Source organism: Pteropus medius, unplaced genomic scaffold (assembly GCF_902729225.1).
Source record: "Pteropus medius unplaced genomic scaffold, Ma_sr-lr_union100, whole genome shotgun sequence".
Classification (NCBI taxonomy): Eukaryota; Metazoa; Chordata; class Mammalia; order Chiroptera; family Pteropodidae; genus Pteropus; species Pteropus medius.
The window spans coordinates 6,596,546-6,617,209 of NW_024354502.1; the positions used below are offsets into that span (position 1 = coordinate 6,596,546).

Sequence of the window (20,664 nt, forward strand, 5' to 3'; positions counted from 1 at the left end):
AGCCTTTCAGGCCACTGTCGAGCCACCTTTTTGGCTTCGAAATGTAAAATCCAACCTTTCCTTTAGCTTTGCAACACTTTTGCTGAGTTCTAGAAAGGAAAAGGAGGCAAGGGCTGGATATATGACAATTCTAACAGCAGGGTATCATAACTCTAAGGATAGAGCACTATTTCAGAAGAAATATAATTACATACGCACACTGGATCATTTGGTTATTCTCTTTGGAAAAGTCGTTTCTCTCTCGGAGATAGGAAAAAATGTGATTTTTGTGTTCTTTTTCCAATAAAACACATAACATTTTAAAATAAATGCTATAGTGACTTTAAGACGAAAACTGTTAAAACTCGTGACCATTTCTTTCCAGCTCTTAGTTTTTTTTCTTACTGATAAATGGAATGCCTGTCTTTAATATAATATGGTTATAGATCATGATTTTCTACTTTGTACACACACTTGTTAAGACCAGACAGGATACAGTTTGATCTCTTCAAGAGTAAAGAGTTTCTCTTATTTCATTTTGTATCTCTTACAGCAAGTAGTATAATGCCTGACATATAACAGACACTCAATAAATATGAGCTGGGCAAGTGAAAAAGGGCAGCACCCAGCTAAAATAAAGTTTGTTTAAATAAATTCCTATAAAATGAGCTGATGTCCAATGGGCTATAAAAAAAAAAATCTAAGTATTTAAATCTCACGGTTTTGTGTTCCTGCATCATAGTTTTACATTTGCAGAGAAATAAAAGATTTGTATTTTAATTGAAAGATTTTCTAATATATTTTACTTCTTTTTCTCAAAAAGACCTATAATAGTGGCTCTTTTCCCTTTCTCTATGTAAAAAAAAATTATATGAGCAAGCAAAAAATTTCTGGAAATGGTAAAAATGGATGCATGGATTGTAGAATGACCCTTGAGAGACAGAGATAGAGACAGAGGTAGAGATAAAGTTTGTGTGTGTTTGGGGGAGAGATGCCTGGTTGGCTTGTGTCATCCACTTCCCTAAACACAATCTTATTGGATTAAGAGCAGACACGTAACCTCAGCAGTCCAATAAGGGCAAACTTCAGGAATTGTGTTTGGAATCTTGAGTGGAAATGTTCCTTCTCTTCCCCTGGACATTATTAAGTGCCATGTGAGGTCTGAAGTTCCTATCCCACCACAGGCTTAAGGACGAAGCCAATCAAAGAAAGAGCTGAAACAGGCAGAAGCTACACAGTTACAGAGAATGAGTGAAGTTTCAAGGCACCACACCTCCTGGATTTTGAGTTATGCGGGTCAATAACAATGTTTTGGTTGATTTTCTGTTTTTCTGTTTCTTGAAGCCAAAGCATTCAATAATATCTGGGTAGGGGTTTTGGTTTCTTAGGTATATGTCTTAGTTAATATTCATCAAATGGTGCATTTTGTTAGACATGAGTTTTCTTTCTTGAAGTTCCTATCCCACCACAGGCTTAAGGACGAAGCCAATCAAAGAAAGAGCTGAAACAGGCAGAAGCTACACAGTTACAGAGAATGAGTGAAGTTTCAAGGCACCACACCTCCTGGATTTTGAGTTATGCGGGTCAATAACAATGTTTTGGTTGATTTTCTGTTTTTCTGTTTCTTGAAGCCAAAGCATTCAATAATATCTGGGTAGGGGTTTTGGTTTCTTAGGTATATGTCTTAGTTAATATTCATCAAATGGTGCATTTTGTTAGACATGAGTTTTCTTTCTTAAAAAAAGAACCGTAAACAAAGTCAATACAAGCTAGTAGTAGATTGCATATTGAAGGTTTAGAAGTATATTACTGTCTGTAACTTACTCCAAATGCCTAAAAAAAATCAGATGACTCGATGGCCAGATAGAAGAAGGGATATAAGGATGGTTACGTACTTCAGCAAGCATGGTCAAATGTTAATTGTGAAATCTAAGTGGTGAACATGAGTGTTCACTGTAAAATTCTTTAAACTTTTCTGTATGTTTCAAATTTTTCATAATAAAATATTGGAAGGTAAAAACACTAGTTCGCTCTTGTTCCTTATATTTGGATAGCCTTAAATACTTTGTGATTACTTGTGGCTCATGTAAGCATGGCAGCGGGATTAGTGCTCTTTATCACGGCAGCCAAGGTGTATTCATCCTCTCTCATGATGACTGTTTCATCTACTGTTATGTTTCGCTATCAGATTCTACAAACCAGTCATTAATAAAATGAACTCTAACAAATGTGAAGGAAAATACATCATGGTTATGCATTATATCTTTGTCTCGAGACCTCATCTTTAAATTGCTTTTTGTTAGGAAGTACAATGGTATTTCTGCAAGCCCACAAATTCATGTTATTCTGGACTCAATACATGTTCCTGAAAATAGCACACAAATCTTATAAGGAGAATCGCATTTTAAATAGCAAACTAGCAAACTAACCCAGGATCCTCAAAGAAATGTCTGCTAAATCCTTCTTTAACATGGAAAAAAAAATTTTTTTCTTAATATAAATGCTCTTTAAATGTGCTTTTACATTGGTTATACTTAGACCAAGCCACAAATTCATCTCACTGGACATGTTCCTGAAAATAGCACACAAATCTTATAAGGAGAATCGCATTTTAAATAGCAAACTAGCAAACTAACCCAGGATCCTCAAAGAAATGTCTGCTAAATCCTTCTTTAACATGGAAAAAAATTTTTTTTCTTAATATATTTGCTTTATAAATGTGCACTTTCATATATTGGTTATACTTAGACCAACACACAATTGCATCTACACTGCTCTTCCAAACCCTCCTCGATTTTTCTGTCAAGATGCCACTCATAGTATATTCCTCCAGAATGTCACAATTTGTTAGAAAATGGCCGAACTTCACAGATAATAAAAATGCAGCACCAATATAGGCATAATGAAAATAAGAAAGCATGAAATGAGACTTTCTTAATGAGAGAATGTCCATTTGTTTCTCACACCTTAAGTCAAGATGAGAGTAGCTACCGAGCATTCTGTGCTAAAAGTGGTCCTTCTGAATCCTGCCTGATCTGCCACAAACCACAAAGTTCGGTTGTCTGTACCTGTGATAGTTTTGCCACCCAAAGGAGAGACTCCCACGGAGCTGGATGATCTATATACGGCCAAGACCTCAGTGGGTGCTGGGCCACAGCTTGGAATCTCTGGGCAAATATCTGAATCAAAATCTGTAGGAGACAGTAGTGCAGGAGGACGGTGTCATCAGGATTAAAACAAATAAACAAACAAACAAACACCACCAGCAACAATAACAGAACCACAAGTAGCAGCTGAGGAGTAAGAGTGGGAAGATTTGAGCCATTCTCCAAGGACACTCGCTGCTAACTACCTCCTATTCTGCAGCTGCCATGGGCTTCCCAAAGCTGGAGGCCCTGGCATCTGTCGCCTCTTGCCACACCCTAGCAACAGCTGTTACCTGAAAACTCCATATACAAAAGGATATCTTGTCTCATGCTCCCAATGTATTTTCTCTCTCCATCTCACCTCTCCTATCCAACCCCAAAATATTTTAAAATCTACAGAAAAACGATTCTTTGTGCAGACCCAAGTAAGTCAGTGTGCTCTCTGAACTCTTGCAGGATGGCACCATCCCAGCCAGCTCTGATGAAAATAGCTCCCGTGCCCCCACTGGCACTGCCACAGGGAACAGCTGCTTGCAAGCCTGCTGTCTGACCTACTAAGCCCTCTATCTCCACTCTGTCTCCACTGCTGTTCTCCAAGTACCTAATTATCCATGAAAACAGTCACTGGCATGAGCTTCAAGTTTGGTTAAAGTTGATAAATATTGGAAAAAGGATCTTAGACCTGGAACCCACTCCTCCTTAGAAGATAAGGAGAGGAACATAGAAAAATATGAAGACTCGCTATGGAGAGAGTTGATCACTGTTTCTTTTGTCTTTTCCTAATTAGTAAACTCATAGAAACCAACTTCACCACCTAATACAAGGAAATGAGTTCTTGATCCAAATGAATACTAAAAATAATAAGAGAGGAGAACCATCTTTCTTCACCTCCCATTCTCTCCTTTTGATGTGTATTTAACTCATTTTCAGGGGTTTAATGATTCCAAAGCTGACGAAAACCATACTAAAATATCAGCATTGGCCTTTTAGAAAGGTAATCGCAATGTATTATTCATGAACGATGAACGCTCCAGTCATTAAAAGAAAAGGTTTACATAAGAATTGAAGTACATATGGGTATAAAATAATTCCATAATTATTTATTGAGCACTTACTAAGTGCCTTCCGTTTGCATGATGTTTTTGGGAAGTGACAAACTACTTTCACATGCTCTCTCTCCAGGTAGGAGAAGTCTTTACCGGAAGGCCTGCTCTGTACCAGGATTGTGCTTGCTGCCCCAACATCCAGTTTGTGAAACAGGAAAGACATTCACAGGAACAGGAACTGTATGTTGGAAAAGCCTCCTATTCAAAGGGAATTCAACACTCTATACCAGTACCAGGCTTCTCTGCATTGATCCCCAATACAGTGACTCTCCATTTCCTAAAGCAACCCCCCTCCGCTCGCCACCACCCTTTTAATCTGAATAGACAATAATTTCCTGACTCCACGATATCTTCTCTGCTGTTTAGAAGAATAAAAATGTATTCCTCCGTCCACTTGGATAGTTAGATTTCAGTAGTAGCTTGCCTGCTATTTCCTGCTATTCCTAGACAGTTAAGTGTCTGGTAGAGCTAAGCTTCCACATTAATGGTGACCAGAAATGGCTACTCCCAGGACATTCTCTATGCCAACCTTAAAGTTCCTTAAGTTCGAAGTGCAATAAAATGAACTATTTCTCTTTTCTATTCTGTACGCTCTAAATTCTGTATCTTTACTTTATTGTAGCTGGGTCTTTGGTTCAATGCGATGAGTTTTACCTTTTATTTGTATAACGCATTAACACTTGCAAAGCAAACTCAGGAAAGCAACTCAACATTCATTGAACATGTTTTCTGAAAGAGGCAATAGCAAGGCTGTAAGAGTCTGGAAAAGCAGTCTGTGATAACAAAAAGGCAAATACACCGAACGATCTGAAGGAACTGCAATGTCCTACAACTTAGCTAAAACTCATAGCCTAGTGAGTTGCTTTTAGGGAACCAGTTCTAGTGATTCGATGAGATTATAGTAATTCGCATATTTAGTCTAGGTAGATCAGCATAACTGAAAGGCTTGAAACAGTTTCTCTCTTAATTAAGCATTCCTCATTACAGTCTCACCCCGCTTCCATCCTCACAGCTGCCAAAATGGTGAACTGCAATTTATCTTCCTATTAAAATGATTACAAATTCAGAACAAGCAGCGTTCAAATTAAGTTTTCAAAACCACATGGCAAGGAAGACCCGGTTTAACAGTTAGTAGAGAAAAGTGACCATTCTATCTTGTCAAAACAAACACTTCTAGAAACAAATTAGATTTTCCCCAACAAATTGGAAAAATCATTTGTCTACTTGTTTGTTTGTGCAAGTTGTCATACCAGAATGTGACAGCCTTACATACATGATTCTGTTTTACATTTGTCTTGGCATTACATTTTTTTAACCCCCTAAATTACCAGTTGCAGACAGCATTAAATTGCAGTCTAGCATCCTGCAGGAGCTCTTGAATCTACCACTTTCTGGATGGATAACCTATGGCCAGTTAGAGTAAATGCCTCTTTCCTCAGTTTTCTCATCTGTAAAATTAAGGTAATAAGCATATCTTCTAAATAGAGTTGCTATAAAAATTAAAGGTGGATGTATAGATAGATAGATGGATAGATAGATGATAGATAGATGATAGAGACAGACAGACAGACACACACACACACACAGAAGAGTCTTTGGCAGGTAATAAATGCCACATGTTATAGTTATTATCATGCTTACCATTACCACAAAGAGAATGGTGACATTGTTGGGCTTCTTTATTTAAATGCTCTATTACAAAAGTTTCTGGTTAAGTACCTCTGGTATTAGTCTATAGAAGAAAGAGGAAGTGGATTTTGGATGTTGTAATTAGAATCTCATGATTGCATGGGCAAATTTCCAAAGAAAAGATTTATACATAAAACATAAAAATAACTAATGATTTGAAAAGTCATAGCATGAAACCCCACTAATACGAATGCTTTAGATATGGTTAATTCTCTTCAAATTAAGAATGTTCTGAGAAGGTTTTCTTGACTATTTATGGCACATTTTTCTTTGTTTTGTATCACGAATAATACCATAACATATATGTATATGTGTAAAATATCGGTCTCATCTGATGTGGCGATAATGTGTTATTGAGTTAGTAATAAATATCACTGTGTTCTTTGGCTAATTAAAAAAGAAAGCAAAAATTTTATTTTAAAAGTTTTAATATTTTGTCTTTTATCACTAATGTGTTGTCTAAATAAATTTTTGTAATTGTTTTATTGAGATACAATTCACATGCCACACACTTTATCCATTTAATGTGATAATTCAATCGTTTTAAGTATAGCCACTGTTACAGAAATCATCACCACATTCAAGTTTAGAACATTTTTATCATCCCCAAAAGAAACTCTATTACCCATTAGCAATCACTCTCCATTCCCCCTCCACCTGCCGCTGGCAACCACTTTCTATCCGTATAGACTGGGCCTATTCTGGGCATTCCACATCAATGGCAATACAATATGTGTTATTGTGCCTGTCCTCTTTCACTTGGCATAATGTTCTCAAGGGTCCTCCGTGTAGTAACATATGCCCGTACTTTATTCCTTTTTATTGCCTAATAATATCCACTGCATGGATATACCACACATTGTTTATCCATTCATCAGTTGATGGACATTTGAGTTTTTTTCTGTTTTTGGCTATTATGAATAATGCTGCTTTGAACTTCTGTCACATTTTTATGCAGACATGTTTTCATTTCTCTTGAATATATACCTAGGAGTAAAACTGCTAAGTCTTATGGTAACTTTATGTTTAATCATTAAGGAAATGCCAGACTTTTCCAAAGTGGCTGCATCATTTTACCTTTCCACCAGTAGTACATACGGGTTCCCATTTCCCCGCATCCTTGTCAACACTTGTTACTGTCTTTTTATTATAGCCATCTTGAGATTGTGAAGTAGTATCCACATGCATTTTTTAGATGTAAAAACATGGAAATATATTAGGCAAGGAAATAAAATCTGTTATGATAAGAGAAAGCATGAAGAGAATAGGAAAAGGATCCTGTGGTCAGGCTGGAAAAGGCAACAGGAGATGTTTTTAAATGTTACTCAATTGCATGTCCTTATGCAACTAACGGCCCTATCCAAAGTGGCAGGATTAGGGAGCCAGCCCTCAGTTTCACATCTGGAGCTTATAATAATCATAGCAACAACTCTTGGCTTATGGATTTATTTTATAAAGTCCCTTCCCATGTTATACCCCATTCGATCCAATAGCTTAAATCTTATATGGGAGAGTATTTTTCCCACTCTGCAGGTAAGTCTGCAAAGACCCAGAGTGGCAAATGACTTGCCCCAAAAAATGATAGTTAAAAATACATTCATACATACATACATATTAAATAAATACAATTCACAAAGCTGGGCCTAGATGTCAAGTTTTTAAATTTCAAATCCCAGTTTTTGGCTTCCTCTTTCCTCATCACCTTCATTTACCTCTTCTCTGCTGACGCAGAAAGTAATGGAAAAGCTAGAGAGAGTGGAAAGGAGGTGTGTGTGTGTGTGTGTGTGTGTGTGTGTGTGTGTGGCAATTAGAGGCAGGAAGCCTGCACATCACAATGTCCTCCACAATCAGACTGTGAGAGAGCAGCTATGGATGTAAAAAGATGTCATGACAGTGACAGCAAGGATTGCCACATGCCCATTCCTTTATGAGAGACGTTCCTGCAGTAATGAAGAAGCCAGAGCATAAGGCCACGTAAGTCCCTAAATTCTGAATATTTTATTATCTTTACTTAGAGTAGTACATTTAATTACATACACCAGTCATTCAAATATTTGTTAACAATTATTATGTGCTCGGCACATAATAATATGATTGAGATTTAAAAAAAGCAATGACTACTATTTTATTTTCCAAAGTAAAATAAAATAGTTAACATTTACTAAGCCTTTTACATATAGCATTTCATATAATCCTCACAAAATTCTTACAACAAAAGTGGAAACTGAGGCACGAAGTTAAGTAAATTTTCCCAAAGTCACAGAACTAATAAATGGTGGAGGCAGAATAAGAACCCAGGCAGTCTTCTTCCATAGCCTGTGTTCTTAACCACCACCCAATTATTCCTGCCAGATCTTGCTTGGCTGGAAGACACAGGTGGTGACACACAGAGATTAATAATATTAATTCATTCCGGCAACCATTTGTTGAATGCTCATTAATACATGAAGCCCAGGGGGCAAATTCTCACAACAAGCCCATAAAGAACTTATCTCCATTACCAGGAAACAGTTTCAGAGAATTGAATTAACATGTTCAAGGTTACAGAGCTATAGTAGCTACTGCTGACATGGTGCTTATGATACACCAGGCACTGTTCTAAGCACTAACTCATCTAATCCTCATAACATTATGAGGTAGGTTCTATCATTATCCATTATTCTTAGTTGAGAAACTTGTCGGAGAACCCACACTAGTAAGTTGCAAACCCAGAATACACTCTAGCTTAAAGTTCTTATCAAAACAACTTAATGCTGACTCTTTTGAGTACAAAGTGGCAGAAATTCAAAGCCAGGTCTGTCTAACTCTTGAGTGAGAGAGAGCCCTCTCTTTTCTTACCAACATGCTAAGCAAGGTTCTCAAACCTGCTGTAGTGCAGAGGGTGCTAGGGAAGAAGGGAGTAACAAGAGCTGTGGCGACAACCCCTTCCCCCCAGGAAAGAGCATTTAAGCAGCATCTTGGAGAAAGTGCTTACTGGACAAAGAGGGGCACCATGCAATTTATTATTTTAAAGGAATTGAAAACTACCCTGTTTAAGACTTCGAAAAAGATCACAAAGTAACAAGGAGCAAATAAATTAAATTATTGAAAAGAAAGTGTTTCAGATTGAATCATAAAGGCTTACTCTATTTTAATTTTTTCAATGAGAAAATATTCGTGAAAGGAAAACGAGCTCTTTTCCCTATAATTTGGCTACAAGGAATAGAATGTGCAATTTGCCTTTTGTAACGTTAAACTCTATTAATTCTGACGTCCAATATTTACTTCCTAAGTGCTGCAAGCAGGGTGGTTACCAAACCTTGGAGATCTTTACAAGATTCTCTCCTTCAGATTCTGAAACACAGCATTTAGAAACCACAGTGAGCCTGGAGATTCAGGTCAAGAACTAGAAGGAACTGGTGTGTGCGTTGCTCGCGCGGGGCGAGGGGCCGGCAGGCAAGTTGTGGCTCAAACGCAGCAAAGCCAGGGTTTTCCCCTGGCAAACTGATTTATGATCACAAGAAGCGCAGCTGCGGAACCGGTCAGACCATAAGTATAATTCTCAAACATGAATTTAGGAAGAAGGACCAGGATGGGATGGGAAAAGTAAGGGGAGGGGGGTCCGCGGGTCACTGCCTGTCCTGGGTTTGGCGAAACCTGTCAAGTCTTTATTCTTGCAGCAGCCGGGGGCCCATGGACTCCGCTGCCCAAATTGCGCGCGCTTAGGGAGTTGACACAGCAGCGAGACAGCGGGACAAGGTGCCTCCGCGCCCCCTTGCGGACCCAAATGACCAATGATGAGGTGCGCCTATTTAGTGATAAGGTACAGCGTTTCAAAACGTTCTCAGTTTAGCCCCCACAACGACTATTAGCTCCAATTTACAGATGAAAATGTTGAGGGTCAGAGAAGTGAAAGAAGACTTGCCAGCAAAAAAGAAAACCTCTAGTGAAGGCGATCTTTGGGGCTGGCTCCTTTGATCTAGGAGTAAAGATGTGAGGACGGGGACCGGCTCCCAGGGACCCACACCGACTCCTATGGCTCTCCGGGAGGATAAGGAGCCGGCTGTCAGCGGGGAGGCCTGGCAGCGGTCAGGTGCCTGGGAATGGGGAGCGCGCGCGGTGGGTGGCAGCGCGTCTGCGGGCGCCGGGCTGCAGCAGCGAGGCTAGGGCGCAGCGCGCACCACCCGCTCGCCTGCGTCCGCCTGGGGAGCCCCGCGCCAGTCCCGAGTCCGGAGGGCGCCGGGCTGCAGCAGCCAGGCAAGGGCACCACGCGGACGATCCATTTGCCCGCAGCCGTCCCGGGGCCCCGCGCGAGTCGCAAGCCACAAGCCAGAAGCCACGGCGCGCGGGCGCGCGGGAACGCTGCGGACACCGGCTGGCAGTGCCACCGCGAGCCCACCGGCACTGCCCCGCGCCTTACCGTAGCTGCTCCCCGGTGACCAGGACCTCAGCCATGCGCTCTAGCTCTCTTTGCTGAGCCCCGCCACTCCCGCTGTGGCTGCTGTCGCTGCCACCGCTGCCAGTGCTGCCGCCCTCCATGCTCGGAGCCGCACCGCTACCACTGTCTTTGCTGGCCGCCGCGGGTTTGGGTGTTAAATCCGCCTGCCCTCACAGAGGCCTCTCCCGCCATCTTTGTTAGGGGCACTCCCGTTGCTCAGACGCGATTGGCTGGAGAGGAAGTCCTGTGGGTAGGCTGAGGATCTGCGCGAGTCCGCTCTTGGAACTCCAGCTTGAGGGCGTGGCTGGAGCCCCGCGTGGTCGGGGGGCGGGGCCGATGGAGGAAAATATAAACATTTGGGCGGGGCCCTGGGTCTGTGTTTTTTGTAGGGTGGAGGTTGAATTAGGTGGGCGCGCGTTCTCATATCCACCGAGCTCCTGCAGCGGGACCAAGGGGACAGGCTGGGAGATTGCCAGACAACTGTGAAGATATTTTTATTAGACTTCCCATGTCCCAAATTGCCAGAGAGTGAAAATAATAGTGTAGCTGGATAGTGAACAACGAAGGATATGCAGGTTACTGCAGGACACGGAGACAGTAAGCATTTTTCTCTCCCCAGTTCCTTTCACCAAAGACAGTTTACTTACTTTATGGCGTAATCAATAAAGAACGCTGGCTCCACGCCTGTAATTTCCTACCTAATTGTGCTTAATCCTCAGATTCTGTCTTTACAAAATAAATATAATTGTGGCTACCACTTGTTGACATCTGCGGCATTAAAGATGCTTCAGGTAGTTGTTACTTTCTTTAATTACTGCAACAAATCATAAAATAGGTATTGTCCTTGTTTTACATCAGGAAGCAGCCTCAGCGAGATAGGATAACTTCTCCAAGGCAAGAAGCTTGTAAGAGCAGGAAGTAAAAAATCAAAGCCAGGACATTTTGGCTTCAAAGTTGTGTTCTTAAAAGACTGCCCCTTAAAAATATGACGTGTTGTTTACCTTACAAGGAATATGGAAGGAACTTTGACTAGTGCCAAATAAATGTCCTCTTTTTCTGTCTTATGGTCTACAGGAGTCTGCAGGAGAATGGAGTAATGCTAATGGCATTAGCCATTGTAGTAAAGGGATATCTGTGTGTTGATGTTTAATGCAGTTGTTACAGTATTCGCATGTATTCAGGTCTCTGTACCTTTACAACAAGTAAATGTGAAACTTATTTTAAATTAACAATATTTCTAAATGTGATCTCTCAAATGCAGATGTATAGTCGAAATCTACAGAATAAAAATAAAATGAAAGGGCTGTTGAAAACCAGCTTCTCTTCTTTGTATACCAATTCTGCCACTCAAGAGTATTTATACCCACTATCTTGCAGGCTTATCATCTTTTATTGTTCTGTTTTGTCATTGGCATTTTGTTTTTAAAGATCACAACAGCCTTTTCCAACATTCTATAAGATCACTACTTAACTTAAAATTTGCAACATTTCATTGACCATTTATTCTGTGCTTTATGTGGTGCTAAGCATTTTGGTTATATTATCTAATTTATTCTCACAAAAACTCTGAGTTAAGTATTCTTAATGTCAATTTACAAATGAAAAATCTTAAGTATAGAAAGGTGAAGTAATTTGCCTACATTTCACACCATGAAAGCCAGTCAGACAGCCCTAGAACCCTACTTCTGTAGACTCCCAAGTCTATGTTCAACCACACTCCAGAAGGAGAACAATTGTCCAACTCGCTCACAAATCCAGCAAGATATTGAAGTCAACTCTTTCACCAAAAGAAATTATCTAAATTTCTTAACTTTTTAAATATACTATGGCAAAAATTAGACCAAACGAGAAAAAGTTCCAAGTGAATATGATTCTCAGAGCCTTATTCCGCATAAAATTAATTCATTTAACAGAAGTAGACATCCCAGAGTTAATGAGTTTAACAGATAGTATTTGCTCATATTTTCATCCTATAATATAGAATAGCAAGAGTTTGCATTGGCTTCACACTCAAACATGCAGTTTCTTTTGTGAATGTTTTCACAATAGTGATATGATTTACATATGTAGGTAGAATTTTTTCTCCCTTTTAAAGCTAGTCATGTTTTCACTTGAATTTGGGCATCTTTCTTTATCTGAAAAATAAAAATAAAGAATATTTCTTTGTAGAAGACTTTCTTGTTTAATAGTTTCTGATAAAAAGTTTATGATGTAAAACTCATCATGAAAGTTTATGATTCAAAATACTAAGATAAAAATAAGCACCTTAACATAGAGGCAAAAAAAAAAAAAAATTCAAGTCAGGAAAATACCTGTTACCACAACTCCAGTGAGAAGAAAAAGGCAGAATTTTCATGCTTGACAAGGCTTGTGTGTGTGTGTGCGCGTGGGCGTATGCACGCACACACGCATGTAGATGTGAACAGGAAATGAGGAACTGGTTGCTGTTATTGTTCTAACCTTTCTTTTGACATACGAGGCACACCATGCTCCACTGGGTTAGGAGACAGGCCCTTTTTCCTAACTTAGGGAAAAGTGAGTGAACTGCCTCCTGAGGACATATGAGCACCAAAGTGGGACTGTGAGCTCTGGGGCAACTGGTCCCAGAATAAACTGTGATCTGTAGGTATTTATAGACAAGAAAAGGGCACTGACAAGGTGATTAATTCAATGCGAAGATCTTAGAAGGGCTGAAAAATCAGACACCTCAGTGTGTGATTCCTGGCTTGTATTATCTCCTCTGAATGTTCTGTCTCCTTTGTAAAGTCAAGATCATACCATCAATCCTATTGGGTCGTTAACATTATGAAATAAAATTTAATGAGCGCACTTGTTACCGATGGGAACTATTAAATGTGAGCCTTCTCCGGCTTGCCTCACTTACCGGCTTCACACCTTCTGGTGCTCTGAACCAGTGCTTATCAAACTTTTGGTGAGTAGGGGACCAGCTGTGTGTGTGTGTGTTGTGTGTGTGTGTGTGTGTGTGTGTGGTGTTGTTCCATCCATTAAAGACTGACACTTTGGTAAAATATAATAAAAATGAAATTTCAAAAACATACAAAACAGAAGCCCAATTTTTTTTTTTATTGTTTTGGTTACTAGAAAATTGTCATGTTGCTATAAACATTTCTAAATTATTTCTTTCAATATATGTCTCAGAGTCTCTCATTACAGTGTGAATGGAAAAATGGGTTCTTTAGAAAGTAAGCTCATAGGGTGATCTGATCATAAATTCCTAACTGGGCAGGTCAAGGTAGGTAGTCACGCCCCAGGCCTGTAACTTCTTTACTAAAAAGACTTATTTTTGCCTTAAGCAAGCCCCATCTGTTGTTTCTGTGCATCTAGGTTAACACACCATGGAAATGCCCCCTTTCAGGTTCCTCTTTCTAAAGTACACAAGAGAGCACAGAATCTTAACTATTCTGTATGATCTTCCTTAAGGTCTCTCCTTAATCTCAAATACATAAGAAAGTCCAAACTGTTACTCTCAGAAGAATTTATCTGTCTGTTGAGATCTTGCTTCCAAGTATATGTGCTGTTTTGCTCAAATAACTTCTTATAAAAATTTTCTACAGGTTTGTATGTTCTTGGACAACCAGTAGTGGTCACCATTTGGCAGACCATGCTTTGAGTAGTACTGGTTAAGGGCGAACAGCGATGTAAGAAGATGAACTTGAATCAAACGTGTGAAATAATATTGTCAATGATGAAGCTTAAAACCATGTTAGCTGTCATTATTGCTGTAGCCTCTTAATATATACCTGTATCATTTCTGCCTAATCTTAGAGATTAACTCAAATCCCCCTTCTCTGTGATATTGTCTTTCCTTCATTCCCCCAAGCAGTTTGTTGCTCTTTCCATTGAATTTTCCTGGTATCAGAAGATCTACGTTGTTCTTAACCATTAACCCAACTCCTGATTCTTCTGCTGCCACAATTTTTATTCTTTCTCTGCAAATGGAGCAGGCTGATGGTTTAGCAAATCCTGTTCAGACGTTACTGTTGATAGATTCTTAAAATAAAGAGCTTGTCTTTAAAAAATATATGTAAAGATAGAGAAAACCAAAATGTTCATGTTTTCAGAGTTTTCTTAGTCTTAACCTGGGTTCTGAGTAGTTCTTGATGCTGAAGGCGGCAAAAACGCTTAATACCTTGGTATATGCTGCCACCTAGTGATAGCTTTTGCAATGACACTAAATGAGAAGGTCTCCTGTAAGAAAATTTGGGGCCGCACTCAGGAGTGCCTGGCTTTTGAGAAATTTGGGTGGAGGATGTGGTTTGTCACATTATTAGAGATGCTACTGGCTTTTAGTAAGCAGGAAGTGGGGATGCTACATATTTTCATTTGCTTGGAACAGCACTCCACAAAGAAGAATTGAATTGTTCTAAATCCAGAATGTCTTTCTTACGTCCGACTGTGGATATTCATGTGGATGAAAAACCTGTTTGCTGTTATCTGAGCCTAGCAGCTAATTTGGTTTTATATAGAAACACAAAATATTTTTAAAACTATTTTAATATAATCCTGAATTGTCCAGGCATGTGACTATTGTGTATATCAGGAAGAGATTGTATTTTTTTCTTCTCAGAACTTTACCAAGGAAGGTTCATCATTGCATAAAATTGTTTCACTTGCCTTTTATGTGACATATGCACTATGAATGCACCACACCTTTTTTCAGTCTGCATTTGTGCTGATTCTATGTATGTTTGTATAGGAATATATTATTTAGCTGAATTTTAAAATGCCAAACAAAAGAATTGATGTTGTGGGGATGAGGAAAATTTCCCTTTCCCTCTTAGTTCTTCTGGCTGGTCAAATAAGGTGGATTAACAGGTGAAAATCAAGTTTTAATACTTGCACAGAGAGTTCACATAAGCATAAAAATTCCAAAGACAGTGAAGTAAAATGAGGTATATATGTCATTCTGGACCAGGGACGAGGAGGTAAGGGTCTAAGACTTCAAAGGGAAGTAAATAAATTTAAAAGAAGATAAAAAGAGTTAATGTTTAGTAAACAAATGTTTATCAGGCCATCTTGAAACAATGGTACATAGGGCTTTGATTAAAAATGTCTTTCTGGGTTCCTCCCTGTCTATCAAGGCTAGTTCAGAGTTAACAATGGTTATCATTGATAATACCTGCCTTCCTCCAGCAGGTCCTTGTCCTCTATCTAAATTCTTTTAGGCAAGGAGAAAGTCAAAGGTACTTTGAGTCTTTTAGTTCTTAAAAATAACCAGCTGAAAATAATCAGTATCCTAAAGTGGCATATTTAGGGGTGGCAAACTCTGCTTCTCCTCAAAAAACAATCTAAGAAATCACAAATATATGGAAATGCAATTCACTCCTAAGCAATTCAAGGTCAAAGAAGTAATTACAAAGAGAATTAGAAAATAATCAAACATGCGATAATGGAAGATAAACATTTCAAAATTTGTGGGATATAGGTAAAGCAGAGCTTAGAGGAGTATTTATAGTTTTCACTATTTACGTTAGAAAAGAAGAAAGGCCAAAAATTAATGATAAAAAACTGGGGAGGAGAGTAAAGCAAATGTCGAGTAAGTAGCAATTGATATTTAAGAAATTTCCCTCTTTGTTTTCTAAAGAACATGAGAAAGCTTTGGGGGATAATGCAATGTTCTGCATTTGTTGAATCATTAAATTGGACCCTTTAAGTGGATGCCATTTATTTTACTTAATTTACATCTCAGTCAGGTTGATTTAAAAATGAAGGGGCCCTGAGGCAGAGATACATCTTGTGAATTTGAGAATGTGGGGGAGGGGTTGTAATAGGGATTGTATAAGGTCTTATGGCCTTAGTAAGAACTTTGCTTTTTATTCCAAAGATTAGAATCTATTGGAGAATTTGAACAAAGGAACATCTTATACTATTGTATATTATATTATATAATCTGACATATTATTGTAGAGATTGCATAAGATAACATATATAGTGTGCTCAGCTCAGTGCTAGACTCAGTAAATATTTAAATAGATGTTCCCTTGCTTTTTCTAAAGCAGTGTCCGTGTGAAACATGAAACAATACCACCATCTAGTGGAGAAAATTCTGATTGTTTTATACGTTAAGGCGTAAGAGGTTGTTTAACAAAGGATGTGAAATTAAAATGTAAACTACTATATTTCCCATAGAATGAAATAAATCTTGGTATAAATCAGAACTTCAGAACTTCCTTATCTGAAATGATTTTAAGTAGAGTCACTACAGTTTCCAAGACATTACTTTATTCTGTTTCTCCTACCATGTGCATTTGTTTCCCCGAGAACGTATTTCTTTCAAGGTTTCCACCTCACATGTTGGTAAATCTTCATTTATAGCCCAGTTTTTAGTTGTAAGTCACACTCTTCCTGGGTGATCTCATTCATAGGCACTCTTATAACTACCATATGTGTGCATTTAAAAGCTTTATCGTTTAGCTCCTGGCCAGACCTTTAATCAAATTCCAACTTCTAGATCCAGTTTCAAGGCATGTCCTCACTTGTATATTCCCCCGGCCTCTCAGTATCCACATATCAAAACCAGAACTCATCCTATCTCACCCCCAAATCTGTTCCTATCCTTCCTGCAACATGTCGTACATGAGAGGAAATGCTCATGCAGGAACCGAGAATGCATCCTTGATTCTTTCCTCTCTCCTACTCCCCATGTCTAATCAAGTAGCCACTGCTGTCCATTCTACTTCAAAAAATTATTTCTCAAACCCAGCCCCCTTCATCATTCATTCGGGCTCTTACTGGTCTCCTTCAACTCTCATCTTCCTTCGATCTGTGCCACAAAATAGAATGAGCAACTCTTTTCTTTCTCTCTTCTCTTTTCTTTCTTCTCTTTATTCATATATGATTTATTATCTGTCCTTTTGCACTTTTTTGTCTGTACATGGGGTTTTTTAATATTGGGGAAAAGTATTTTAATGTATTTAATTACACATATTTAAAGCATGAATATGCTCTCAGTAAAGATAAACTAAAAATCCCTTTTGATATCCTCTTCCATTCCCCTCCTTAGAGGTAAATGTTATTGCCATTTACTTATTCATTCATTCAATTGTTCAGCAAATACATATGAAGATCCATTATGCGGTGGGCACTCTGCTTAATGATGACCAAAATCGTATCCTAGTGAAGTTTACAGCTTTATACTCTTAGAGACAATAAAGGACTTTAAATAATCTCACAAATAAATGTAAATTGTCACTACTTAAAATCTAGGAATGAGAGGTGCTTGCTGCCATGATAGCATATATTAGAGAGGCTTGATCTGATTAGAGAGGTCAGAGAAAGATTCCTAAATGACTATTTAACTAGAGCTGAGTGGTCCAATAAAGTACCCACTAGCCACATGTGACTATTTAAATTTAACTAAAATTAAATAAAATTTAAAATTCAATTCCTCAATCGCACTATTCACATTTCAAGCACTCAAAAGCTACATTTGGCTAGTAGCTGCCAAATTGAACTGTGCCAACATAGAACATTTCCAACATCTCAGAGGATTCTATCAGCTAGAGAATGAATAGGTGTTCACCAGGCAAAGAAGGAAGCGAAGAACATGCCAGGCAAAGCAGCCCCAAATAGCAGGAGGCATCATGGTGAGAGTAAAGACCTCTCAGAGAGTCAGTGTGCCTGATGCTGCAAGGAGGCATTGAAGAAGATGCGGGAAAGCAGCAGGAGGCAGGATAGGATACAGATCTTCCAAATGGCTAGAGGAAAAAAATAATCAAACAAACGTAATTAATGCAATGAAAGATCGTGAAAGAAAATAAGAAACAACAAAAGCAACAAAAATGTTCAGTAAATAGAGAAAAAAAGTCGACAGAGGCGAGGCCAAATATATCGGATCAAATTTGCATACCATGTGCCTAAGACTGTGTTAATCTGCTTGAGGAAAAATATTACATTCAGACACAGCATCTGCAGGGGCCAGACAGGTGAGTTAAACAGGTATATGAACGGAACCACTACCCTCGCACCCTTAAGTCTTTAATTTGTTAATTTCTGCCTTTAGCCCAGATGTGTGATACTGTTTTTAATTTCTGCGTGAAGACAGTTTCTGGGCTTCTAATTTGCCTTTTCTACCACAATAATTCTTATTCTATGAGTAAAGGAAATAATGTGAGAGGCTGCCAAGCATCATTAAAAGTGGGAATGACGTTTGGGAACCAGGAAATGATCTTTGATCTCTGGCTGACTGTTATCTATGGATTATCTCTCATCTCTCTTAAGATATTAATTATATTTATCATAGTTTTGCGATTTGGGGGAAGGGGAATAAAAGCAGGAAAACTTGTTAGGAGGCCACAGGAATAGGAAATAAGGGTCCAAACCAAGGCTACGGTGATGAGACATTTTAAGTCTTTGGAACGCCTGGACATCGCCATGCTCTTTACTAGATTAATAAAGAATAAAGAAGATAGGAAACAACAACAAAAAATGCTCATATGGAATTTTTATGTGAATAATGGTTTACCAGGTAAAATTTTCTTTTCATACTATGAAACACATTACATGAACACTATAATCAAGTGTATGGTGTCCATGAAAACAGTATTAATTTAGTATGGTTGGCTCTTTGGAAGTTTTTCTGTGACTGTTTACCTATTAAAAGAGTTTTTCTTTTTTCTTGTCACCAGCTGGATGACTGAGCAAGTCTCAAACATTTAAGAAAAATATGTAGAAAATCTTTTACTTTAGAAAAATGTATCCATCAGCCTGACTGTAAAAAAATGAATTAATAAAAACTATCATCATTCTATTTTAAGAGAGGAACTCAGGTCCAGCTCCTTGCTGGAATAGCAATAATCTGTCATTAATTAGTTAATTAAAAATAAAAATATTTAATAAGTAAGGATAAGTAAATAACAACAACAAAAAAGCTGCCATCTAGTAAACATTCTTTGTTTTACATGCATTTTAGAATGTAGGAACTATTATCTCCTTTTTACAGATAAGGAGGTTGGATTGAGAGAAATTAAGTAAACTACTCTAGGTCACAAAGCTGGAGAGAATAGATTTGGGATCCCAAGCCAGGCCTGTCTGATGGGAAAGCTAGCATTCTCCTTACACTGAGTGAGTTCACTTATAGGGTGTTTCCAGTTTAACAGAGCATCACAATGGTTGATTCTCTCACAGATCATAAATTCCCATCAGGCAACGGCCTTCATATTCAGCATTTCGCTCCACCATATTCCTTATACATTTGGCTATAATAAAAGAGGTTAATGAAGAAGTAGTTCAGAGGAACATTTCTGCCACCAACTAAAGCACCATCCAGACTCCTGGGGTGCTCTACTCTGTGTCTGCATATAATTTCACACAGGAGTTTAAAGAAAATGCCTGCACATTTCCTTTGAATTCAACCACTCACTCACCCACCCTCATTTTTTGACTTCGACCAAAGTCTGCTTTACACAGACTAATAGGAGGTCACCACTTCTTAACTGGAGTATTCCTCTCAGGGGCGGTGAAAGTCTCAAGGGGAGCCTACATGCATCCCTGGGAGAGCTTACCACATGCTGTTATGTTTTTCATGTATGTGCATATCTTGTCTTAAAACGTTGTATTCAGGTCACTAAGATTTAGTCTAGCAGGCACCTTAAGAGAAGGCCAGGTGGGCAGTTTCCACATCCTGCAGGGGCCAGTTGTCTTGTCTCCCTGTCCCAGAGACTGCTCTGCCTTCCCAGCCCCAGAAAGGTTCCATTCCTCGGGACCCCAGTCCCAACCTGCCATGGGCACTGACAAGGTACTCAACCAATGCGTGGGGCCAGTCCAAGCCAGTCTCCCAGATACAATGGTCCCCAGACCCAAAGATCCCCCGTGCAGTTCTATCGGGCCTCGCTCCCGGTCCAAGATGCTAGCACCAATCCCGGCAGGATGCTTTAGCGCCATAGACTGGCCTGGAATCAGACTGCCACCTCCTGGCTGTGCGACCACGGGCAAGGCGCTGGATCCCTCATTTGCAAAACGGATAAACAAGGCCCACTTTACAAGGCTGTGGGGAGGGGGGGTCTGTGAAATTATGCATGCAAAATGCCTATCACAAGGCGTGCCACTGGCAGAAGATGAGACTATTCTGATAGCGACAAAATAGAGGTATTGGCGGGAAACCAGGGGGACGGGCAGCGGGACGGGTGGGTGAGGGTTCCGCGTGGCGCCCCACGGGGTCGCGGCTCGGATCTTCCGCAGCTACCGCCGGGGGAACGCGGGTTTCCTTCCAGCCGCCGCCGCTCGTTCTGCGGAGATGCAGTTGCGGGCCGGCGCTCCCCGCCAGATGTGGCCCTTCCGGGGACGCGCCCGCGGCGCGCTCCGCCCC

The 20,664-nt window shown here is 39.5% G+C and overlaps 1 protein-coding gene across 1 annotated transcript in view; it reads right to left on the bottom strand.

The window, feature by feature from the left end:
• DEPTOR (DEP domain containing MTOR interacting protein) overlaps nucleotides 1–10,567 on the bottom strand; it is a 126,049-nt gene extending 115,482 nt beyond the window's left edge. Inside the window, exon 1 of the mRNA XM_039853496.1 lies at nucleotides 10,320–10,567. Within this exon, the coding sequence (XP_039709430.1) occupies nucleotides 10,320–10,438 (119 nt within the window). The 5' untranslated portion in view covers nucleotides 10,439–10,567. The remainder of the gene's footprint in view (nucleotides 1–10,319) is intronic.
• Between the last annotated feature and the right edge of the window lie 10,097 nt (nucleotides 10,568–20,664).